Source organism: Cylas formicarius, unplaced genomic scaffold (assembly GCF_029955315.1).
Source record: "Cylas formicarius isolate icCylForm1 unplaced genomic scaffold, icCylForm1.1 PGA_scaffold_3__17_contigs__length_32017465, whole genome shotgun sequence".
Classification (NCBI taxonomy): Eukaryota; Metazoa; Arthropoda; class Insecta; order Coleoptera; family Brentidae; genus Cylas; species Cylas formicarius.
In genome coordinates, this window is record NW_026844326.1 from 12,912,544 (window position 1) to 12,940,245 (window position 27,702).

The window sequence follows — 27,702 nt, forward strand, 5'->3', positions numbered from 1 at the left end:
TATCTGGTCAGAGATATCTGGTTCCGAAGAGTTAAAATTTTGACTATGACTGTAACTATGATTCTCAATGTTAGTATTTGTTTTAGAGTCAAGAAATCCGAGACGGTGATTATGAACCTCATTTAGCTCCGCCCCCTTTTTACGATATATAAGGAGGTACAGAGTAAAATGCGAGCCGGTTTTAGTCAAGCGCTGAAGAAGCCAACAGGATGATTGGCGAAAGCAAGTTCGACTCAGCAAAAACCGACGCTGGAGGAATCCAGAAGTATTGTAAAAAGCAAAGCACTATGTTTATAATTTTTCGTACTTCTCAACTTTAAAGTCTTTGAAGCTCAACTTATTTAATTGAAAGAGTATATTTTTAATAGCAACAAAATATTTTAATATAAACAATTAATAAACTCTTTTATAATATTTATTATTTGTTTTGAACACGCATGCATACAGAGTGTTTAAAAAGGACGCGGAATATTTAAGGGGATGATTTCTCAGATCATTTTATGAAGAAAGTTCCCATAAAAGTACGTCCGGAAATTCGTTGCTTCCAAGATGCAGGGTGTTACAGTGTTTTTTTTTTAATTGGCAGATTTGTTTTAAATTTGGCAACGTTGTTTTTATTAATAAGTGGCTGATTTGCCCCTAATTAAATAAAAACTAAACAGAGGCAATATATAAAATTTATTGATAATATTTAGGCCACATATATATAGAGCGACTAAAACTACTATGATCCAAAAAATTTACAAAAACTGTTGGAAGTGAGCCCTTCCCGCTCGGATGCAGGAATCCAAACTTCTCATAAATATCGGAGAGTTTAAATCCGGGGATTGTGTAGGCCATAAGTGAGGTTCACTTTGGCTAGTCCAGCGATTTCCGTATCTTAGTCTCAAAAACTCACGAGTACGTTCTCCAGAAATCCAAGAATTAGGCAGTCCCTCATAATTCAAATTCAAATATTCAACGGGAACTGATGCTGAAAGTGATCTTCAAAAAAACTTTAACACCATGTACCTCGGAAACTTTTTTGATAACATGTTCACCCTCTTAAATATTGCCGCGTTTCGTTTAAACACACTGTATAGAGCGTTTATTTATTCGATACCGTAATAATTAAACTGACTTAACCCAATATCAAGAGTCCGATAGCATTATTTTAAATGTTTTGGCTAAGACGTGACTGCTACGATATTAAACTCACATTAAAATTTTATGCAACGACTCACCTGCAAAGCTATTATCCTAGACTTGTTTACATTGCTCATTATACACACTGCAACGGTAAATAAACCTGCAGACGAGGAAATGAGCTTCCGTATCGATTCGGTGTATCGAGCGCAGCAATTCAATAGGCATTGCAAACAAGAGAATTCGTCCAGAAGAGCTCTCCGATGCAAGGAAGGTGGTATTTTGCCGGTGGTTCCCGTAGAACCTTGGGGACCGTGTACGACTGTACTAGATTGGTTGATTTGAATGGTTCGAAGTAGATCCAAAAGAAGAGTGACACCGTCTAACGGATCTGCCACGAATTCCTGCACAAAACTAAAACCAAAATCTCTCTTAATGTTGTTCTAATTTTGATATTTCTATTCAGGAGCTCAATGGTTTTGAAAAATGACATATGCGCTTATACAAACGTAAAAAACGTCTGCAGACGAAGAATAAAAGACCTTTAAATCGATCAAACTAAACATCGAAAAGGCACTTACGTCTGTTTGAACAAAGGAAACCATTAAAAAGATAAATATACTCACCTAGTTAAACAACCTGCGACGTTTCAAGTGTTGGATTTACATTATCTTAAATCATCAATTACCATTTCATTAACATATCACTTAAACAATTTTTCGCATGTAATAAGTGCGGTTTACATTAATTTTCAACGATATTTGTATTGTGTAATTAGATCGCAAATTTCCATCGCGAAAAATTTGGGGATCACCTTTTAATAACCTGTCCGGTAAAATTATCGATCCACGGAATCTCATTTTTCTAATAAAAATTGTGTATTTTTATTTTTCTTCGCCATTGTTTGATTAAAAATTTAAATGCTTTATATTTTTTGAAGTATGTGTTTTCCAATTTTATTATGGTAATTTTCTGTCATATTTTGCATAGGGTGTATCAAAATAAGATGCTCATCCTTAACAGTGTGAATATCCTAAACGTTTGAGCTACATGCTGTTAAAATATGCCATATATATTAATTGAAATTTCGAATATACGCCTTATCAACCATTTTTTCATCTAGTTAGATAAAATATGCTTTAATTCATTTTTTTCATTCATTTCTTAAAATTGCACTGGGCTGGATTTAAAGTTGAAAATCTAATTGATATCCCGAATTAATTAAAACTTCATGTTTGGTGGACAGTGTTTTACTATTAAAACAATTTTTACAATTATATGTTTTCTTTTGTTCTTGGTAATCTTTGATTTTTGGTTTGATATTGTAATACATTTTTACGTATTGGGTGAGAATATTTTCTTAGTAATATATTTATACTTTCATTTAAATGGCTTTTGCCTTATGTGCAATTCTAATAAAACAAAATCATTTGCATTTGAGTAACAATTTCGAATAAACTGTTAAATAATTTTATATTAGTTTTTCTCTTCCTTCTTTACTTAACGCAAATTGTCCACATGACTGTTTTTACTATTGTTGTAATTTTAGGCATATAATAAATGCGGATAAGAATAATGCAAATTCCCATCGAGAAAATTTTGTCAATCACGTTTTTAATACCCTAACCGATAAAATTTACGCAGTCTCTCATTTCTAATTTTAAATCGGATTTTATTTGTTTTGACTATTTTATGTCGGTTAATTTTGATTAAAAATTTGTCCTTCATATGGCAAGCCATTTCAACTTCGCTTTTTTATTTGATTGTTTTTTTTTTCGTACTTTGTCCAGTTACTTTGATACTCTGCTTATTTTGTAAGCTATAGTGTTAGTAACTGAGTTAAATCTGTATATGCGGATTTGGGGGAATTCGTCTTCAAAGGTTGAATAACAGTTAGAATAACAGTGGAATAATTATTTTTTATTTTATTAACTGCATTCAAAGTTAGAAATCCAACTAAAATCCTGATTAAACTAAAACTGATCAGGCTTGTGCTTCTCACACTTTTATTTATTATTTATTATTATTACTACCTTTATTTATTTACTAAACATTTTTTTCAGACCATTATATTTTCTAATTTCATTTTCGCAATTTTTGATGGATACCTTAACGTGGCTAATGTTTTTTATTTTATATTGTTACGGATTTTGTAAGAATTTTGTTTTCGTAGTAATATTTTTGTACTATAGTAAATTATATTGGTTTGTGTATAATTCTAATAGAGAAAATTATTTCCGTTTGAGTAAGAATTTTGAATATACCGTTAAAATATTATTAAGCTTAGTCGGCTACTAACACTAATCGACAATAATCAAAGTACGAGAAATATAAATATATACAGGGTAAAGCCTAAGGTCATTTAAACTTAACCCTCGTAAAACCAGACTAAGACCTAGTTTATGTAGATAACACGTAAACTTATAATTGAAGTATTCGTTTGAAATAAATTCTGTGGCAAAAAAAATTAAACACATCATTATCAATACAATAACTATAATAACAAATTTATGCCTAGTAACAGAAACCAATAAATAAGTAAATTAACAAGAAGAAAGAAAAAAGAAAATAATACTACCCGTGCAATAAGCTATAGGTTTCTACCTGCTTGTTAAATAAATAAATTTGGAAAATGGCTTTCAATTTTTCAACATTGTGGGTTATTAAATCAAAAAACCAGGGTAACGAAAGTGATAATAAAGCCATGTCTTCAGCAATCACCTTGCCAGAGATAGCACATTTAAGAAGTTCTGAAGTGTAGATTATAAAAAAAATAGCATCCATCAGAACTTGTTGAGACCTTTCACAAAAATAAGATCTGGCAAGATTTAATGATTCTCAAACCCATAATAGCTAAGTTGGAATATGATTGCCAAGTTCCTTATTTCAACTCCAGTCATTAATGGATTTAATAAGCTTAAAATTTTTGAGGGCATTGTCGCGGGACAAAATCTTTAAAAATTAAGTATTTAAAAAAGCGATAGGTAACTATTCCAGATTTCATTTTGTTGCCATTTAGGTCCGAAAAGGTATCAGTTGGCAGTAACCAAAGAAACGTCGCTCACAAAAATTAGATGAATAAGCTTAATTGAGATTTGAGTAATTCGAGTAGGTCCAGTAGGTATTTGATTCAAATTAAAAGGTACAAAACAGTTTAACACGATGTTATTCGGTTGGAAGAAATCTATGTTAAAATTTCCGAGGCACAGAATTTATAGATCAAATTTCGATGCAACCTCACAAAGAATATTATCCAAATCTTTAATTAAAGAGCTAATACGATATTATTTTTAATTGCACTTTATGTATAAATAAAGATGGTATCAAATGAATAAAGAATTTATGTTCCAAAATATATACAAAAAAGAATTCCGATTTAACGAAGAATTTCGTTGCAAAACTTAACAGGCTGCTTTAGGACAACAGCAAGCCATACAACACTGCATCGGACCTGTACATTGAATTTCTTTATAATCATTAGGATCACACGGAGACTCGGGACAGTCGATGCAGTTAGGATCATCATCCGCACATTCGACGTACTGACCAGGAGGTTGGTAACTCATTTTGTTAACAGTATTGTCATCCATCCTCAATTGAGGCGGTCGATACTTGGGTCTCTCCGCCCACGGTTTCTCCACTGGCGGCGATGGTTCCCATGGTAGATATGACATTTTGTTGATGGTTTGGTCGCTAATTTTCCCCGTCGGTTTTTCTATGGCGTTGCTGGGATGAAATGGTGTCACCTTTGCCTTACTGAGATCAATGGGCATATAAGACATCCTATTGATCGTTTTGTCACTCAAAGGACAATCGGATGTGTAAAGATTAGTAAACGGTTTAATGACATCTACTTTGGTCAAAGGTTTAGGGACGTAGTCGTGTTTATTGGTGGTTATATCTTGCATAGGTCCATCGCCGAGAAGTTTGTGTTCACACGGATAAATCGGACACGTAGGTTTGACTTTTAGGGGCTTAAAAGACATCCTATTTACCGTATCGTCCGATATTTTGCCCTCACCCACACACAAATTATTCTCTGGTATAACTACCTTGGCTTTCTCGATTTCAACGGGGATGTAGGATTTCTTGTAAATGGTATCATCCGCCATTTTCATCTCGGGCGGGATGTATTTTTTTTCCGGTGCGAATGATTTTGGTCGCGCTGGTTGTATATATTTACACTTCTTTTTGGGTTTAGGTGGTCGTTCGACCTTAAATGGCACCGCAACGTTACAGCAGATCTGATTTCCTTTGTCGCATGGCTTGACTTGGCATTCTTGTGATATCGGCATCACTGGGACGCCGCACGGTGGACAAGGACACGGTGGACATGGACAAGGTGGGCATGGACACGGTGGACAACTTATCTTGGACCTCGAGTGCCGCGAGGTCAATAAATCGCCGCAGGGCACACAGGACGCCATGATGGAGGTGAAGACAACAGAAAGGAACAAAAACAAATATCAAACTAATTTTGCAGGTTGACGTTCAAAATGACACAGAATTGTTTGGCAACTGCCAGGTTGATTTCCGACGCGACAATTAAAATTGTGAGTGCTTGCAAACCGGCCACACAATTCTTTTAACACCTCAATTTTAAATGATAAGGGATAAATAAGAGGTGCTGTAATATCAATAATCACTACATAAAATAAGCAGACCTCTACTTAAACATGCTCTTGTTTATCTTTTTGGACTCATAGATATGATTTTTTTCTAATTTTTTATTTCCTTCCTCCATGTTTACTCATTGTTTTGTTGTTAATATATTTAACCTAACGATAAGTATTTGAATATATACTTAGCCAAAGATTTAAAACCAACTTTTACAGGGAGTTATAAAAACAAAAAATTAAGATGATAAGGAATAGTACAATGTCGATTCTATTATAAAATATTAAATTTAATCAAGCATCGAAATGTTTATCGCTAAGGCATAATCAGACGATACTAAACCAACTTTAATTGTGTGAATGTTTATAAAACTTATGACAAATGCGTTATTCTTTTGTAAGAAATAAAAACCTACAATGAACTCCATACCAGAGTCTGATAATCTTTTTCCGAGTTTCATCATTTTGAGAGGTTTTGGGCTCTAGTCCAAAGATATATTGGGTAGTTTGTTTAGGAAGTCAGGAAAAATTAAATCAAAATAAATCACGTTTAAATTATCTTAGTCTTAAAAATTGCTGTATATAAACTGCCTTGAAAGCATTCCAGCCCATCTTCTTCTTTTGTTATATCCTTTTGTTGCAATGTGCAATGTGGTTCATTTAAGATGCTCCTATACTCAATAAGTATATGTTATATATATATAGTATTTGTAGTATATAGTGGTATACAGTATTTATGGGTGTTCCGTTGTACCAGGACAGTAAACAACTTTATTTTACATTACATACCATAAGTTTTTAGTAGTTTTTGAGAAAAATGAACTTTTAATTTTTTTTCGGGAAAATGCGTTTTTTCATACTCGAAAACTTAAATTGCGAATTTTTATCATGGATCCATGGAAGTGGTTAATATTTAATGTTTTGACCTATCTATGGCGCTCACAAATGACCATAAAATAATATTTTTTCTAATTAAGAAAAAAATTTTTGTAACTTTTATTGGGTTTGAAATTTAATTCTGTATCATTTCATATATATAGTTTTTATCACAAAAATTAGTAGTTTAGGACTTATTGTCTGCAACTCGTGTATCTTAAATATAACTAACCCTATTTAATTCATAATTCTAAGTTTTTTTTAAACATCAATTACTGAAATTCAATATAAAATGATTAGAAGTTTTTACTAATTACAAAAAATTTTCTACATAACTTCGATCTTTGGCAATACAAGCTGTAAATATGGTTTAATTTCTAGGTGCGTCAGTTGCATTAAGTCTTTCTACCTCTTTCCGAATTTTCATTTTTAAGTGTTTTATGCTGGCCCTATTATTGGATCACATATGGTGCCACCCCACACATAAACATTTCTTCGACCTCATCGGTGAATAGAATTTTTTTAACAAAAAATCTTATTTGCAAGTCCTGTTGAAAAAAATTCTGAATTGATAAAATTTTTAATGGATTGTAGTTATTAAATTTTAAAGTCCTTTGAACACTAATCTTACTAATATCCTGTAGATCTCGGGATGCATCTCTTTGAGAAATTTCTCCTCTTCTGTTAGGATCTTTCTGAGACCGCGTTCTCGATTACTGGCTATCACTCCACGTTCAAGATCAAGAACAATTCATAAAAAATTATGATTCGTGGGTACCCGTCTGGCAGGATACAAGATCCTACATTCTCTTAGGGCTAATGCTGGACTCTTATGTAACATTCAAGAAGATCAAAAGGCTCTCGGACACAAAGCCCTTTTCTCTTTAAAAAAATTGGTGACAACTAAATGTCAAATAAAACCTGGAATTCTGTCCAGACAACAGTTTTATTAATTCTTTTTTCTACTCCCGTTTGTAAAATACCTAATTACCCACCGATCTAGCGTGCGGGAAGCGTCACTTTACCACGTCACTTCGGAAATTTTCGGGATTTTACCGCACGGATTTGGGAGCAATCGGATATTTTCGGAGATATCTCCCACCCTTTGAATTTTGACGTTTGTCAATTCTGACGGTCATGTCAGTGAATGTATTCGTGTTGTTTTGCGAAAATGTACCCAAAAACTAACTGTCGTAGAAAAAGTATAGTATGCAACACGTTCGGTAAACTTTTTAACTCACTCATTTATTAAAAACTCGCTCCGCTCGTGTCAAATAAACTCGTGAGTCAAATTTTCGTTTACCGCACTTGTTGCATATTATACTATTTTCTACTCCCGTCTGCAAAATATCTAATTACACACCGATATACCGTGCGGGAAGCGTCACTTTACCACGTCAGTTTCGTTTCCCGCGGATCCGAGCCACTTCGGACATTTCCGGGATTTTACCGCGCGGGTTTGGGAGAAATCGGATGTTTTCGGAGATATTTCCCACGCTTTGAATTTTGACGTTTGTCAATTCTGACGGTCATGTCAATGAATATATTCGTGTTGTTTTGCGAAAATGTACCCAAAAACTAACAGTCGTAGAATAAGTATAGTATGCAACGCTCGTTTATAACACTCGCTCCGCTCGTGTTAAATAAACTCGTGAGTCAAATTCCGTTTACCGCACTTTTTGCATAATATACTATTTTCTATGTAATCATAAAAAATACTCAAAATCTAGCGAATAACTTTAATTTTGGCAATTGTAGGTTATGTGAGGACGCATAACTTCAATTTCGCCTATGATATATGTAAAATAAAGTTGTATTGTCATTAATGTTATTATTATTATTATTACGATTTGAAAAAAAAAAAAGAATTCGATTTGACTACGCCTCACAGTGCGCCATACAAAATGCTGATCAACTACTCCTCGCGTCGTAATCATCGGCCTCATTAGCCTTAATCATATAACTATTAGATAATATAGTGGCCCTACTGCAATAAAAATTAATGCGGCGCAAGCAGCATTGATATTTTCATAGAAAAGAATGATTTTCCGAGCATGCCTCTGCTCACTAACCGGCACTTTGCGCCATTTTATTTCTAAACAGCGTTTTCCGCACCCTTAACTCCTTTTCCCAGAACGTTTAACGAGATCTGAGTACATTTTGACAAAATACTGCCCCAGATATACTACGTTCAAACTCTGTCAGGTGCCATATTAGTTGTTGAATGCCATTGGTTAATTTTTTCATGGTTGCTTCAGAACTTCCTGTATTATCGACTTAGGCAGGGCCCTATATCTCTAGTAACAATATGGCCTCAACAGACGTAAGAACCCAAGGACAACAGCTTTTTGCATCTTCATCACCAGCTGTATCAGCCTATTATATTATGCCAGCTTTAAATCGCTTGATTTCAAGAACATGGAGCAACCCAAAAAAAGATAATTGCTTGTAATTACACTCCATACGTACAAAAAATAGTTTTTTAAATCAAAAGCAATATTTTACCTCGGGAATGCTAATCTCAAATCAGACTTCAGTTTTGTCAGTAACTCAGACACGGTTCCAAACTGCCTCAGAGTCATCTCAGATCCGGATGACGTGAGCATCGGGTTCCTGTAATCCCGGAAGGAATTGCTCTGGGAACGGGTATTTTCTATATCCGAAGTGCTAGAATTCGCGTACAAAGAGATTAGACCGCCGTTTGCCGATTTCTTCCCCCACTTTTTCAGCATGATCCCGTAATCTTCTGGATTGTATATGGGAGGTCTTTGTTTCTCCTAAACGAGAAACAGATACATTAATTTTCCGTAGACAAATTATAGGTAAGTAATAAATTAACTAAATCTGTACGTGGATTTAATAGACGCGCTAATTACTGTTTGGAGTTTTCAAATGGATGGGAGCGTTAGCATTTAAATGCTCGATTAAAGACACACATCCGCAACGTGCCTGAATTCGATCGCTGGCTAGTAGGTCAGTTATTATTATCTTCGAGATTTATTGTAATTTCTTAACTATTAAGTTCTAAAGATTCAGCGCAACGAGCGATATTTATAACGCCATGTGTTTGAAATAGCCGACGTAGTAATTCAATTTAATCCGTAATTTTTTTACAGGACGTCAATTTACCATTAAGAAAGTTGTTCGATTGGTAAAAATTCATCAAAAATAAAATAAATAACGAAAAGTGAAACTTGCGAGAAGTCAATATAACTAGCCCGAAAGAATTTAGACAATCCTCATATGCGCGATTTGCTTCGAGTTGTTGATAATTTGTAAAAAAAGGAAAGTGATTAAAATCCAATTTAACAAGATAGTAGGCTACTAAAAAACCATAAAATATTTCTTGTACTGGAAAAGTTGGTGAAATTTCACTTTTACGTAAATAAAAAGCAGTCTCTGGGTTGGGTAGGTTAGTTTGAATCTCTTAATTAAAGTTTGAACTCATACGCTAATTGTACAGGGTGTGTCAATGTAATGTCCCAAGACTTTAAAGAGCGATATTGCTTTAAAAATAAAAGAAATGTATATATAAGCCGGCCAACAGCGGTGTGGTTTATTTTTGCAGTATTCAATATTCAACAATTTCTTTTACATTTACATTTGGCATTTTCCAAATTAAACTTGTCATACATGTCTGAAGAAACTGGGAATTTAAGTATTAATAAAATTTTACAAATTTGGGGTGTAAGTTCTACAATAATTTTAAAATATATAGCTCATAAATGTCATAAACTATAGTAGAAAGTTGCGTGTTTCTTAGTCTCAAGGAGTTACGGAACAACGTGTATAAATAACTAGTATGTTTATGATGTTAGTGTATGTTTCTGTTTTGTTTTTTCTGCGGGATTTTTTAATATGCAATTTCTCGACAACTGAATTATGTATTAGGAGTATTTGAAATGAAAAGTTGTTTATTGCTTGTGATATCTAATCTATATCTATATGTATATTAAATATCTTTAATCAAATTAAAAAATTTATAAGTCTCCAACTTATAAGATTAAATATTGTCATTACTGTTGCTTAGTTATTAAAAAAAATATTACTCGGTATCTTAAAAACCAAGTATTTGATGACATATGTCTACAGTGTGATCACTTATAGCAGCACCATGCCGGTTTTTTTTTATTTGTGCAGTTTTTTAAAAAATATTTAAAATTACGATCTACTGCCTTGCCTGTACATTAAATTAGATATATATTTTGCTTCGTTACTATAAAATTTAAAACCCAGTATCTTTAAAATGAAATAAATATACTTGAATATTTATAAAAATTATGCCAGAATGAATTTGTCTTTGACATAACCTATAAACACGTTTAGGTTAAATACAAAAAATTCGAAAGTACTAAATAATCCCTTAGAAGGCATACTTTGATACTAACCAAAACTACTTTAAGGATAGATATTTTACTCTTGTGCAATTTTCATGTTTTATGATCTACAATACATCTACCTCCTTACCATACATGTATACGTGCAGCAACTTTTAACAATAATTGTATTTTGGTGGAGCAATTTACAAAAATTCGAAATATTGTACACTTAAGTAACATACTTAATGCAATGGACTGAGGCGTCTTGTTGAGATGTTGCCGATACTCACTTTATTTGCAATTTCCTCCACGGGTTGAACATGACAGTCCACCCTCGGAACCTCGGTGTTGGGCGCCATATTGCTAGCGGATTCGAATAAGTCGCTGCAAATGAGGAAACAACATTCAATCAACAATCTACATGCTACAGATGTCTTCTTAATTTATCTAAAATAATATTTTCTATATTTACGGTGAAGTTCCAAATTTCCAAATAATATTTAGAAGAGCTAGATATAAATATGTCTTAAGATTTCAATTTTCACTTTATCCGAAAGGAAAAATAATCGAAAATTATGCGTGTTACCATGGCAACGTTGTTTGATAGCTTGAGAGAAAAAATTTTGACGAATTCTCAGTTCGCAGTTCAAATTCTTGCAAAAGGCACATAACGCAGTTGTGAATTTCAAATTTTCGAAAAAAATATGACAAGTATGCAGATTGACATGGCATTGCCATCACTCTGCTATTACTCCTGTTAGTTTTTTTGGTTTTTAGTTTTGTGATAAAAAAAAAATATTTATATGCACATTTCAGATCTATTTGATATAATCATTCGAGGCAGTGATTAAGCTAAGCAGGAGCCATTCATATTAATAAGCAATTAACTGAATTGCTTAGGCTAAACGGAATAATCAATATGGAATTTAACCGTCAATACCGGCAGCAAAACATGTCACAGCACAAATACCGTTCGCGCCAGTTTTAACGCTCAATTAACTGGCTGGTTAAACCCGACCAGTAGTGAAATGAATATCATTAGAACCGTCATCGAAAGGAAGATCAAACTTTGCATTTGAAGAGACCGTCCCGAGCATATAATTCTCGCAATTAATTTTAATCAGCACATTCGTTATATTAAACTTCCTGTATTAACTCAATCCATTAAAGATCAGTAGTAGAAACAGGCACGCATATTAAATACTGTCCACTTTAGCAAAATCCAGATTTAGGTAAAAACATTGATTGTCAGTTAAAAATTCACATATGGAAATGTTGTAATTACACCTAAAAATTCAACAGCACCTTTAGCAAATCGTAGAAGACAAACCCAACCCAAAACAGTAAAATTCCGGAAGAAAGAAAGAACATTCCAAAAGACGTTTCACGAAAAACTAGGAGCATATATTGTTCTTCAGTATATTAAAAGTTGTCACAATTGAAAAAGAAGTTTCTTTTTTCTTTTAATTTAGTGTGCAATATTAAATTCTCTATTTTTCCTTGTAGATAACTTCTTAATATAAATTTTGAAACATTCATGAATTTTTAAAATTTCATGGTATCTTGTTTTTATTTATTTTCGTATATTGTCGTTTGGTGAACTGGGAGTTGGGATTTAACGTGGAAATGAAATATCATTTCAAGTGGAAATTGTGAATGTTTTACACTTCAGACAATGGCGCCCTAACATGATATTAAGTTTTAAATATTTAGCCCTGCTAATTTTTAAGTTAAACTTTTATTGTCAGTCAAATGGGCATGGTCCTCAGCTCTATCCATTGCTTTGTTAGAGGCTGGCATCAAGTTGGATGTAAAAAACATTAAAAAATATGATTTACGTTTAAATGCTTACGTAAAATTTTGCACTGATTTTCTTAAGGAACACAAGTTAGATATGGATTGGACTTTTCGGGTAAAATTTCATACTTCACTCAACACGAAAAACATGAATTTCAAGAGATACAAAATAATTTATAAGATATGACCTAAGAAAGGATGTTTCGAAAAAAATTCCTAAGTCAAAATAGAATAAACATTCAATTTTTTGTATTGTTATTTACACCTTGATATTTATGAAATAAGTTAAGTTAAAGGCAATGTAGTTATATGTAATAGATTTAAATTTTGAATTATTTTTTACTTTTGCAATGTATTGTTGGTTGTTGGTTATTATTGTTTTTTAAGTTTTAACATTCTGGGTAGTGAATAGTAAATTCCGTCGAGATAACCACATTTTTAAACCGCATTGTGTGTATGGATTGACTTGATCCGTTTTAATAATAACTGAGAATGGATCGGAACTTTCCCATCAAATCCAGTATACACACACACTGTCGCTATCGGCATTTTTAATGAGAAGAAGATTTTCGAATCGTTATCGCTCCAATTATCGGCATAGGAAGTAGGAGGAATTAAATGAAGAAATTAACAAGTCACATTCTAGATTAATAACTTGTTCTTCTCGTCTGGTGCTTTTAACGATTTTTTTTTAGCGGCGCCATTATGTTCGATTTCGTTAATCCACACGAACCTTAACGTTAATTGCGGCTATAATCGGAATGTAAATGTTGATGGCGGATACGTATGATTTCCCTTCATATATTTCGCGTATCGAGTGTATTAACACCAACCACCGTCTTAAGAACTTCTTTCCCACGTTCATCTGCAGATTAGCAAATAGCCCGAGCCATATCAATTTTTCAAAGCTTTTGGATTTACTGTGTCAGTGTGAATAACCATTTATACCGGGCGTTACGTGTATGAATAATATTAAGGATCTTAGAATCTTAGAAAACCAGGAGTGTTCAAAAAGTAAGGTGACTTTTATGTTTTAACAAAAAGTATTTAAATATTCATCAGAATTAATGTTGTCCCTTTCAAAGTACATAATCCACCCCCAGATATAATACACTTGTGCCAAAGTTTTTTCCAATCCTCGGAGCACTTCTGGTAAGCACTTTCTGGTGTAGCCTTGAGTTCTTCCAGCGATTTTTTGTTTTCCTCCTCAATCATTCATGTGAATCTGGTGGCTGAGGTATAATTCTGGTTTTGTTTTTGGCTAAAAATTAGACACAAGCAACGATGAGTGAGCAGGTGCAAAATCCATGAATTTTCCCAAAATTCGGGACGTTTTCTTCGAATTGCTTCTCGCAAACAGCGCATCACTTCAAATTATTGACAGTACGACTTTTGACTTATTACGCCACGATACTCAAAGAAAACAGTAAGCAAAATCTTGATATTTGATCGAACTTGACGTGCTTTTTTCGGTCTTGGCGATTCTGGGTTCTTCTGGGAAGACTGGGCTTTGCTTGGTTAATTCAAAATTAACCATTTTCGAAACAAATTTTGCTGCTACAGGTTTTATACACAAAACTTCTGAAAAAATTGTAAGGAACGAGCCAATAGAGATGCCGACGTCTTCAGTCACCTCTCTAATAGCGATTCGAGGATTTTTCAACACCATTTGTTTCACTTCTTCAACAGTTTCATCAGTTATCGACGTGCTGGGGCGTCCAGATCTAGATTCGTCATCGGCGTTTTCTCGCCCATTTTGAAACAGCTTGTACCATTTTTTTGCTTAAAGTACAGTACAGTATTTCTTCTTATATACAAAATTTTATGTAAATTATTTGTTCTTTTTTTTATTGTAGAAAATCGCCGAGCACACAAAACTATTCGATCTCACAAAAAAAGTAACTAGATGAGACTGTGTACCAACATAATAAAAAAATATATCGAAGATCGAATGTATGTAGCCCGTCCGAGTACAAAAGTTGCTTTACTTTTTGAATACACCTTATTATTTATAATTACTTGCGAAACAGGTTGTAAAAAAGGAATATTAGTTACAAAATAGCCCAACGTTTGGAAGTCCTAAATTCATATGCTATTAAGAAACAATATATCTATGTTGTCATAGAGCTTTTGTCGAAGTGAAATCAAACGTTAGTTCTGTTAGTTGTGGTGAGTTGTTTAGTTAGTGTGGCATGTGTTACTGCTACTTTACGTCCCAGTGTTGTAATTTTGCAAATGATAACATACCAAATAACATAACAAATTCAGTACAGCACATTATATTAATTGAGGATTCTTACATTTGTCTACAAAACAATATGAGTTGTATTGTAATTAATCTTGGCTGCTCTGATATCAGATGTAGATATCTAGAATAGAATGTAAATATGTATATACTTATTAATTAAAACTGTATGCACATATAATGCTGTTGTTTCTTGTTAATGTAATTTTGCCATTATAATTACCTAAACAAATAAAAAATTAGCTAATCCTTATATTATTAAAAAACCTTTAAGACCGTGCCGCAGTACCTAACATTTATTCACGTGGGCTTCGATAAATACCGGTAAAAGCTAATACGAAATATTTTGAGACAAACTACAACTTTTTTTAAAGACACACTGAAACGTGTTCCTTTCTACGATAAGCTTTCTTTTTCATAACATGAAATGATCTTTTTACATAATAAAAAATGGAAAACCAATTTCTTCTATTTCAAGGTAATCATGAAAAATATTTGTAGCTGCTACGTAGATGTCAATATCAATTATTTTTGTCAATTTTATTATTTTTTAAAAAGGCACAATAACAAGAACATTTGAAAACCGTGGCAGTGGTGGTAATAATTTTAAAATTTCAAACTTTAAAAGTTACTTAATTGAGCAATCCTATTTACCGCTGATTTCCTCAAATGACGTTGTATATATTCATACAATCAACATCAATAGAAAATAAAAAGAAAAACACTTAAGACGTATGCTGGATTCTATTTTGTTTTAATACAATTTCTCTTTATAAAAATATTTCATCACTGTTTGAGTGTAATAAACTGGACAATTGCAATGTGCAATATATGCTTCGTGTCTCTATGTTTAGAAAAAATCTACATTCTAATTAACAACACGTATGGCATCATTGGCGAAGAACAACGCTATGATTTTATGAATATTGCACCTGTAATTAGCGGAAATACAATCCGCAGCATTGTTGGTTTACACAACTACATTTGAAATGGAATAATTATTTAATCATACTAAAAACAAAGGAAAAAATAATGAAACTATAACATTTCAGAGATATTAAAACGCAGTACCAGTTTAATTGCAATTTATTTATTTAATGAGATTCAAGACATGAAATGCGTGATTTTTATTCTATTCCATATAAAATAAATCGTATTATTGACAAGAAGTATGTAGCAAACAAAATCTAAACAAATAATAAAGCCTATCAAATCTTACTTATAATAGGCTGATCTTCCCAGATTTTAAATCTCTTCGCTATTTTATTATAAAAATATAATATTAAATTGTATATATAAAAATAGCAATAGTGACATTAATAAATAATTGGCGGAAGGAACTTCTTCTTTTGCAAGCGAATTGTCAGAATAGAAGGAGCGGCAGGTATTTTGTTCGAACAACAAGAATGGGCACTCGGAACGATTGCCATCATTAACATCACCACCCATTTTCGCATCATCACGTTTAAACAATAAAGTAGAATTATAAAGTGTCATTGTTCGGTAGGTGCTATATTATTAAATAAAATAAAAGCTTTAGCATCTAGCTGGGTAGTACTTTAGTTATCACTTTGTTTAGTCACAAGCGGAGAACAGGGTAGCGAGTCCTTAATCGATCGTTTTGGAATAGGTTTTTTCACAATTGGACAAGTGAGGTGTGACATGACGGTTAAAATTTGTAAACGTCAAAATAAAATCCGCGACTAAAATATACTGAAAATATTGTGTCCGAGAAAACTTCGATTTGGTTGGCGACATTGTTTAATTAAGGTGCGGTTTTAAAGTGTTTTTCAAGCAAAATTCTTACATAAATAGAAACATTTTATATAGGTCTTAATTAGTATAAAACCCATTGATTTAAAAGAGAAACTAAAATTGAATTCTCTTTTGTTTTAAACCGTTTCATTTTTGTTTAACATCTCACAACAAAAAATCTAATGGTCTCCTAAATTAGGTTTCGCTTTAATTCGGATCTGTTAAGATGATTGCTCTTTAAGTGCCTTTAAACCGTAAAGTTTTATAATTATGCTGTTGTTTTTCTAACGCCTTTCTGTTTGTATTATGTCGGTGAGAATTAGTTACAAAATTAATTATACAAAAAGTCTCCGCAGATTGCGATCGAAATATTTCGAAATTTTCTGAAGAACTGTTAATAAACATGCGTGAATAGTTAATTCAAAATTATTGGCTAAATTTTAATTTTTGAATGAATATTAGAAACAATGTGCGCTTTTATGCATATAAGATAGAAATCCATATAAAATATGGATAATATTTAAATCTACCAAACCTGAAACCGGATTCTTCAAAAAATTTAGGCGCGACATTCTTTGGTTGAGCAAAAACGCGGATACAAAATTTAATATAAAATTTCCGCTTTAAGAAACACTTTAGAAAACGGCTAAATAGAACTAACTTAATTATAACGATGCTTTGCACAAAAAATTATTTGAGTTAACGGTATATAGGATCGCAGTTGTCCAATAGATCGACTTTGTTAGTTCCACAGCATTGAGAAAAAAACTTAATTTTACGCAACAGAATCGATTTGTAAAAACACATAGATAAAATGCAAAGTGAAACTGTTAAATGAGAAGAAGAAAACAAAACACAATTGGGCGTTTCTCCCAGGATTTTCTTAATAACACCCAATTACAGAGTTTACAATAAAACTTTAATTTGAATATATATTTTCAATCTCAATAGAATCGATGGAGTGGATAGTTTTCATGTTTCAAATTGATGTCAATTTGGGAGATTTATAAAATTAAATATTGAAAAAAACTATTTTGTGAAAAATAGTACCGGACGTCATTTTAACGTACTTATGCTGAAAACATTGTGTCACACTGTACATTGAAAGTGTACTAGGTTGATAGGCACAATGTTAATTGTTCAAATCCGTGCAATTATTGTTTTGTTTGTTTGTATTGTTAATTTTTGACGAACTTGAAATTTATAGTTTCCGTCATTTATGTTTTCAAAAATTTACAGCCCAAAATGGTTGAGATGTCAGCCAATCCTAATGTAATCAATAGAACACTAAATTTGTTGATCCAGTTCCTTGTTTTTCATTTTAATATAATCGACTACACTCGTCCCTATTGATTTTATATTGTTAATAATTCTTTAATTACGGATAGTAACGCCAACTATTAACTTCAAGAATTCAAGTTTATGTCGACGTAAGTGAAGTATAGGCGAAATAACCATAGCAACATGGGACATCTTTTATTTCTCGTTCTTCCAGAGCGATCCCAACTTATTGCATCCCAAATTTGCCTTTGATTTTTAATCCTTAAATGTATAGGACTCTCGTTTTAGTGGTTAATTTGCATAATCGGCACTTTTGTTAAGAAATTCGTTGACATTGTTGAAACGTCAATTTTTAAGCTATTCAAGAAAAGGCAGTTTTGAACTTTCATCCCAATCCAATAATACTTCTTGCTTATGTTAATTTTGAACATTCGGGAAACATGCGCAACTAAAGAAAAGTAAGTTGACACAAACTCCGAAATTCACTTAATTTAATTTACTTAGTTAATACAAATTATTGTCTTCCCCATTATTGCCATTTAACTTTGGGCAAACTACAAATAATTATTTGAAAGAGGTAGTCAGCCATGTCTACCTCAAAAATTATAAAAATTGGCTTTCCCCTCTATCCCCTTCAATTTTACATTAATGCGACGTATTGATTTCATTTAAAACGATATAAAGAGTATATAAAAATTTGCTGGCATTTGTGAATAAGAGATTACAAAATATCTATTTACTTAGTAAAAATTTGTCAATTGTTTTCATGCCTTTATACTTAAAATGCGTAAATAAGTAATAAAATTTCTGGACTAACCCCGTATTGATTATAATCACCAACTGTAAACCAGTTCTCCCCAGGATTACCTAGACCTGGCCGCTTTGGATTAAGACAAATGTAATTTCGATTAAATATAGTTCCATAAAAATGAAGTAGTAGCCGAAATAAGGTTGTAAAGTATGCCGAAATCCCTCGACAAATATTGGATTTAGCATCGTTGAAATTGTGGAACATATTTTCATTTTTACCTTTTATGTCTCAATAAGTTTTTTTTATGTAAAGATAGACTCTATCAATGAAGTTCATAATAAATATCGAACATATTTTTTCCTCCGTCATTCATTTGGTTAGTTTAGACCAGAAGTCGGACATATCATTTTATCCAAAGATGACACCCCATCCACGTCTTTACTTTGATTTACTGTGGCTAGGCTTTATTATAAAGTAAATTGTTTACGTAATTTTTTGTCGTACACATATTTTGTTGAGAACAGTTTGAGCATTTGTAGCTAAGCATCTTTTGACAACGTTCAGCTTTTTTTCTTTATAGCTTAAGGTCTACATTAATGTATTATATTATGTAATAAGTTTTATAAACGCAACTTTATCGATGAGAACAGAAAGTCAACTGATTAGCACTTTCGCATTTCGAATTAAATCAATTTTTGCAATAGATACCGAATACTCATAATGATGATAAATATAACACAGATTTTTTTCCAAAAATTTTGCAAAACACAGAACTATAGTTTTGATTAGTAATTCGTAAGCGTAATTTTCCTTCCGCTTGGCTGTAGATTATTTTCGGTCGTACGCGGGTATCGAATTAAACGGCAAAGAACGTGACCCGGTGGAAATACGCAAAATAATACCGAATCCCCGTTGTTTTCAGCAAGCCATTTGAATGAGAACAACAACAAGGCGAAAGAAGAAGTCGACGAACACCGAAGTAAGGTGAAGTGAGGCACGCCGACCAGATGACGGCGAGTCGAAGGCAGTACCGTTCTTTTGACAATTTATGTACGATCGGGCAAAGACAAAACGTTCTCCGAGAGCTACGCTAGTCCAGTCTTTGAGGGATAAAAATGTTCACGCGTGCGTTAAATAAAAAGGCAATATACTTTTTTGCGCTAATGACGGAATAAAAAATATTTTTTATAGAAAAATGACAGAAAACTATATTCTGGCATTACAAATTTACAATAATCATACAACAAAGAAGGAAATTAACTAAACATTGTTTCAGCCCTTTGTTGTGTAGTCGATATTTGTGTTGATTTTTGTAACAGTTTCCCTTACTCTAGCATCACGTAGCGAAACTTTATGGATAAATTATTTCGGTGATTCAGAAGCGAGTCGAAGTTTATACAAATTTCCAGTGAAGCTTTGTCCAGGAATATAATGAATATTTTTGACAAAAAATAAAACGCGCATCTTCGTTAATTAAACCTAATTGTTTATTGCTTACTTAGACTTGGACCAAATGAATTTCTATGGAAAAAATAATAGTTAGACTCCAGTTTATGCTAAATAAGTAGCAACAACTATGAGTATTTTTTTCCTCAAAAACGTTGCAACTTACAAAAGAATTTATAATGTGGATTAATGACAAAAAACATCAGAATCGGTCAGGTGCGTATTTGCCACTGGACTTACTAATAATTCAGTTAGTTTTGTTTAGTTTCAGTTACCGAAAAATTAAATGGGATAAAATGATTTGGTTAAGGATTGTTAAGATCTTATTTCAGCCAGGTATAGGATGTAATCATTGCCTTGTCATTTTCCGATTTGCATATGTAATTTTACTTATTTTTATGTAATTGGGTGTCTAACTCTGTCTATCTGACTATGTTTTGTTTTGTGTTCTTGTTATTAACATTCGTTAATAATTGGTTAACGACAGGTGTCATATTTGGAATCAATATTCTTTTGGAATCTTCATTATAACAAATTCCAATTCTATGCATCATTTTGGGATTATAATGACCAAACTTTCTTTTTACTTGAACAAAGGACAAACAAAGAAAAGAACGACGAAGTAAGGAGGTAAAATAACAATTGTTCATATTTGTTAGTTAGAATCATCTCTTCTCACGTTGAAATAATGTTCATCGACTCAGTCGTTCCATTCATCTTCTCATTCCAGACTATTCATCTGAAATCAGTAAAATCACCATATGATATAATCAAGGAATAACTTGAAATGCCACTTGAATAATAGCCGACATAATTTAATACGATGTTTAAATAATGTTCATTAATACGTCAGAAAAATATAGGAAATAAAATGTAAGCAGTAAGCAAAACATTCTCAGATACTGATATCCAAAAAGTTAGAGCAACTTGATCCTTTTGAAATACTGAAAACAAAGGATTATTCCAAACATTTCCTTGTGGCGTAATTTATGAAAACTTATAATAAATATTTCGTAAACCATTTTGTTAAGCAGTTTGTGAGGCGACGATTTCATTCTTCTGGAATGATTCTTTACGGTTTAACTATTTTGCATAAAGCGCGAAGCCGGAAAGTGAATTAGTTAGTGTTTTCACGTCGGTTATAGACTTGTCCACGTCTCTTCATAATTACACAACCGCTTTTTACCGGGATCATGTTGTAATTGAAACCGGTTGCTTGAGACTATGCAAGTATAAATGCGGTAAGGCCAAGGAGTTCAAGTGCAAGATTAAAAAAGGAAACAAACACTTGGCAATTATTATATCCGAAACAGCATCAAAGAGCGAAAAGTTTTTAAATTAAACAGAGAAAATTAAATTAAATTTATTGGAAGCCATGGAGATTAACAAAATGAGACATTCAAATGTATTGCTTAACGATCAATTAGATTTAAATACCTATCCATTATTAAACTTAAATTCTCACAACATCATTAATTATGATTTTATTGTCATTTCTCGGTATATATAGTAGCAAGTAGTTTGTAAATATTACATTTGATAAAGACACGGTGTTGTCGAAACAATTGTTATGTGAATATATATAATTTCGCGAAAATCTGAACTTTTAGTTCTTATTTATTCTCATTTTGTTATGATACATCACACTTATTATTAATGAATGCATACTGACATCTTGCTTCCAACTGGCCTGGAAACATGCAGATGTTATCCCACTTTAAAAAACTAAGAATCGATCCGAATTCACTCTTCACTCCATCAGCATGCTACCTTGGGCTGCCGTTTCTTCAAGGGTGCCGCAGCGTAGCATCTTGGGCCCTTTTTTGTTTATTATTTATACGTTTCAGTTTCACATGTCACTAAATTACCTTAATTATCATCTTTATTCTGACGATACCCGTCTATACACAGCTTTCAATGACGATGATTGATTTAAAGAACTTCTATAATATTGATGCTTTGCTTGCTTGCTTTGCAACTCTATGGTTTTGTCTCAGCTGAACAACTGTTCTAGAGTTTACAGCAGTTGCCTTGACGCAGCCGAAAAAACGAGAATCAAAAAACTTCAAAATTCATACTTGAGATTGATTTATGGATTTCAAGGACGCCGAGGAATTTCAAATTTTCTTCGAACTGCTGGTTGGCTCAATATGCATAATATATTCAAGTTGAATATGGCGTCTTCTTATGTCAAAATCATAAAAAAGTCACCCCGCTATCTCTTTAATAAAATTTCCTTTAGAACAAACGTCTATGGGCTAAATTTATAGGTTATTGTGAACCTTGTATCCCAAAACAGAAAAAAAGGCATTTGTATATGTTGCTTCACTAGTTAACTCTCTGGACTCGTTTCGATTAATTAATCTTCTCCTACGCCAACAGTAGTCCCTTGCAATATTTGTTCATTTTTGTTCAACTTTTCCTATTCTTCTCCTTTATTCCTAGCTTTTTTCTTTTCCTTCCCTCTTGGATATGTATTGTTTATTGACTTACTATATACTATTCTTTGCTATCTGGAATAATATTTTTTCTTTTTAATTGAGGCTTTAACGGAATCTGGGTTTTGCTTGGATGATTGCGATTTATTTCAAGCATTATGCCGTATGTTTTCCTAATTACAACTTACACTTATGTATATCTATTGTAATTTTTTCATGCTATCAGCAATAAACGTTTCTTACTATCTATTATTTATTTATTATATTATATAAGCTTTAATCACAAGCTTAATTTGGCACGAGCAAAACAAATATTTAATAAACAAAGTTACTCAAAAAGTTACTGAGCGTCTGAATTGACAATCATCATAATAACATGGTTAAAATTTGGCGAAAACCTCCACAGCACCGAAGTTGACGTGTTAAAATGAAACTTTCCCCCAAGCTATATTAGTCTTTCATAGCAAGTCTAGTGATTTCAAATTCCAAATAGGCGATACAAATTGTGTTTAAAAAAAAATGCCATCTAGCAATTTATTTAAAAATCCGTATTTACATTAAATTTTAGAGCGTAATCAAACATATTGTGCTAGAAAAAATTGCATCGTGTTTTTGCATCAAAATAATACCAGTTCAAATAACATGTAGAAATTTCCTTCACTCCTTCACGTACCGATATCATAAACAGTTGAATCAATAATAAGTAACTGTTGGGAAGAGTCATGTCTCGTGCCGTTTAAGATGCCGTTAAACATTTTATTTCATTTATACATACGACATCTATCAATAACCTATATTCCTAAACTACTGCGTCATCTGCAATGATAAGCTCAATCCATAAAATAATGTTTCCGTCACGGTGAAAAATCGTTAAACCAATACCAGATTTGCTGCACAACTTTAATCTGGGATAATAACGATTTAAAACTTTCCTTATAAGTTGGCAAAGTTTCGTATAGGACCGTAAAAGTACGGAACGATGCAGGAACGTGTATCTGCTAAGGCATAAATTTTGCAGTACGACATCATTAGCATACCCACTATGTTATTTCGAGATGCTCCGGCGTATATGGCCACTAAATTGCTATCTATGATAATGCGATTGCGGGAGCTTTAATATCCCCATTTGCGTATAAGCTACGCCACGATTTTTTAAATGGAGGATTAAGACAATATATTACGGGTCATTCAAATTAGAATCTAACTTGGATCTAATTCGACTGATATGTATTCATTTACTACGTCCCCAAACGGATAATTTACCTGGCATGCCGAAACGCGGTTAAATATGTTCAAATGTCAACTTAATTATACTGGTTGTCCCATTTATTATCATAATAATACTTTTGAGGCAAATGTTTATTAAATTGCACGTGTTGCAGATACGTCTTGGCAAATATACATTTAGTGCAGATGAGTATAGTATATATAAGAGCAGAGATATACTCTAAATTGGATGTAACATTGCTTGAGTTGTTTTATCTGTGTGAAGAGACAATTTGTATAGGCATTTTTTTTACATTATTATCGGTATAAAGTCAAATATTTTTTTAATAGACCACAAATATGAAGTGAAAAAAATAGTAAAATTTTTCTTTTACAATAATTTTCTGCATGATTTTGTTTTCAATATAATAGTGAGTAAAATAATATGGGCGTGAAACTGATAAAGGCTTTATTAAAGATTTTAGAAACACCGTTTTTATTTAAACCAAAGTTCTATTTAGTTTGTTCCTAGAACTGCATCAGTATTTATTCCTTTGACAGAAATTTGAACTGGACAAATTATTAAAGGAAAACCTTTATTCTATATCGGACCAAACTGAAAAATATAGAAGTAAGGCCGATTTTTGTTTCTCTTTTGCTTATTTGAATTTTTAGTTCTGTATATTATTATGTAAATCTTATTAAAATCATAACTAACTTGTAATGAAATAAATATTCTAAAATGACACGTTGGAATACTCATTTAAAATATTTCTTTGTCTCAATTTACTACTATGTTGCAACCGAAAACAGCTATTGCGAAAACTGCTTTTTGCAATCGTTTGACCAATTTCCTCCTAAACCGACGACTACAATCGCATGTAGATTAAAATTATCTTTTCGTGTCAGATTTAAATTGCTATGTAGTTACTGCCATATGAAAATAAATAACATCGGGCAATACACCGTGCAAAAATTAAAAATATAACAATAAGAACATCTTTGGCTAATAAGCGATAATAAGAGGAGCTTAAATTTCTTTTGTCTTAGTACATTTAGCTGACAATGGACAAATATGAACTCGAAGCATGTTATTTTTTCTGGAATAAGACAGTTATTTAAATACTTCATAGATGAATAGCTAGAATAACTAATTTTATATACAATGTTTTAATGTCTTTAGTCTATGTCCTCGAACATTTATCCAAGATTAAAATCTAAAATTTTTATTTAACCATTGAGGCAAACCGAGGAAATGTCATCAAATTTGAATTTTTTCATGTCAGAATGTTAGAACCTTTAAACGAATGTATTTCTTTACAAAGCAACTGGTATAATATATATATATATATATATATATATATATATATATATATATATATATATATATATATATATATATATATATATATATATATATGATAATTATTCCGGATAAAAAAATCCGAACGCTATTCTGTTAAGGTTAAACTTAAATCACGCAACATCCTTCAAAAACAAATTACAATGTAAACATTTGCTCGGTCCTTGGGATAACACCTGCTTCCACTCGTAATTTTTTAATGTCAAATAATTTTGCTAAAACCTTAAACAAAAAAGTACTTAGCCGTGAACTCCGTTCATTCAACTGCTGTCATTTCTTTGATACAAACCTTTTATTTAAAGAGCCGTAATCACAGAAATGAACCATAGATTAGCGAAAAGATTGTAGAGTGATTCTTGAACAAAAAAAAAGCTCCGTCCAAAGGCGTTTGTTGTTGTTGTTGTAATTTTTGCTTGTTTGCGATAGTTAATATTAATGAGTTTCGCACTCTAACACTAACCCGCCTCTGCGTTTTATGTATTCATGTATGCAGCATGTCCGTCATCGGAAAATGGCTCTGTCGGAACAATAAAAACTCAATAATTCATTTCTTTTAATGATAAAAATTACATCGACTACAACGACTGTCTGAAATTAATTACGTTTCTTATATGGAGTTGTATTCTATTTGAGAGAAGCGCCAAGCAAATAAACCACATTGAATTAAACGTGTGTATTCATATCTTTGTACCAGTTTCTTTCATTATTAATGATTTCAGTTATTCGATTTTAAATGTTTAGATCTAATCATAGACCATTTAAATAATTCGCAATTCATGCCTCTTCGTTCTCATTTCCCGTGGAAAAAAACGTAATGTTTAGATAAGGTATACACAACAAGCGTTTTTGAAGAATACAATGAAAACTGCTTCGACTGTACCTGCACAAGTGAAATACTGAACTGATTTTAAATTAAGAAGTTGAGAATTAAACATAAACAAATTGTACAATTAATACCACAACTGCAGAAAGAAAGGAACCGTTCACAGTATAATCAGTGTCATTAGGCTGATTTATGACAAGACTAAAACAAGTCGAAATGACCGTGTTTATGGAGATTTACTACTTTTGATAGCATTGTCTTCCGTGTTTCATGTTTGTAATTTTCACATAATTTACGACAAACGGTCGGGGGAGGTGGTAGAAGCATTTTGATAGTATCGCTTTTTGAAAGTCGGCTAGAGTACCTGGTACTTTCCGGATGATTGAAATACTACAAGAAAGTTGAAGAAATAGATAATAGATGCCTTTGTCTAAGATAAAAGTGCACTGAAACTCTCGTAAAAATGAAAATACATATTCTCCAGACTAGCAAATTTTGAAAATTTATTAAATCAAATATTAAAAATATATTTGGATACTTTTTTGCAGATATCATTCAAAATGCAAAATTCAAACCTTTGTAATGTATGCCTATTAATTGTATCATAAAAGACATCTACCAAAATGAAGCTTCATACATCAAGAGCCTTGTCCTAATCAGTTTTATTTTCTTTTTTATTTTTGCAGACAATATTTATTTTAACTGTAAATTCTGACAACAAAATAATTGTGCAGCTTTATGTTTAATTTGAAAAGACCTTTCAAAGCAATAGATTTTATTGTTATGGAAAAGAGTATGTTATCTATGCTCTCTATAAGACGCATTGAAGAATCAAAAAATTGTACTCAAATGTCAATTCCGCCAGTGACGTAGAATTTAAGGAGGGTCAACCAGCTACTTGTCGCTGTCGCTATTATCTACACTTCCTGTCAGGTATGGCGAAGATATATCAAATAGTTTTAAAGTGCCAGTCGAAAATATTTGGTTTTTATTTTTAAATAAAACACTGTAAATCATTATGGAGCCACATTTTATCTAAGTGGTTTGAAAATTTTACAAATTTTTATAAATCCATTTATTAATAAATCACCCTGGTACATATTTCACGCAGTTTTTGAATACCCATTATGAGTTTGCAGCCATTTACATATTGCTGACATATAAACAGTTGCAAATAAAGAAGAACTAGCGAGAAAGTAAATAAATATACAGCGTAAAAAGCAAAAACTTAAAAAGTTCGAGACCGCGAATGTAGGTCATCAAAATCAATTTCTGTTCTTGAGGTTTTACTTAAAAAGCGCTTGATTTTGCAGCACGTGTTAATTAAGGTAGAAAGTGCGATCGCCTTGTGAACTCATCGTTTTGTGATAATAGTTGTTGTGTTTGAGGCCATTTGAAATTTCCATTTAGGAGTTAATATCGAACGGCTTCCAATAATTTACCGCGTAACATTGCAACGCATAGTTCGCAAACCGTTAGACGCGATAAAAATACTTGCTTGGCATTGTGCAGAACGACCAACACCTAAAGACCGGGCTTGATGACGAATTAATTGAATTAAGTCAATTTTACTTAAAAAAAAAGTGAAAATGTAAATAAATTTGATATTAAATTCGCTTTTCTTTGTGACGTGCATCAATCTAATTTTAAGTTAAAATATT

General features: G+C 32.2%; 2 protein-coding genes across 2 annotated transcripts in view; both read right to left on the reverse strand.

Annotated features, from left to right (window-relative positions):
• Positions 1 to 27,702, reverse strand: part of LOC132698967 (uncharacterized) — a 65,124-nt gene that overhangs the window by 4,084 nt on the left and 33,338 nt on the right. Inside the window, exons 3-5 of the mRNA XM_060665316.1 lie at positions 11,227 to 11,320; positions 9,123 to 9,394; positions 1,224 to 1,539 (exon numbers count right to left, since the gene is read on the reverse strand). Coding sequence (XP_060521299.1) covers positions 1,224 to 1,539; positions 9,123 to 9,394; positions 11,227 to 11,320 — 682 coding nt within the window. The remainder of the gene's footprint in view (positions 1 to 1,223; positions 1,540 to 9,122; positions 9,395 to 11,226; positions 11,321 to 27,702) is intronic.
• On the reverse strand, positions 4,450 to 5,615 carry LOC132698970 (stabilizer of axonemal microtubules 2). The gene has a single exon (XM_060665320.1). It carries the CDS (start codon positions 5,550 to 5,552, stop codon positions 4,527 to 4,529), a length of 1,026 nt encoding a protein of 341 aa, XP_060521303.1. The 5' UTR covers positions 5,553 to 5,615; the 3' UTR covers positions 4,450 to 4,526.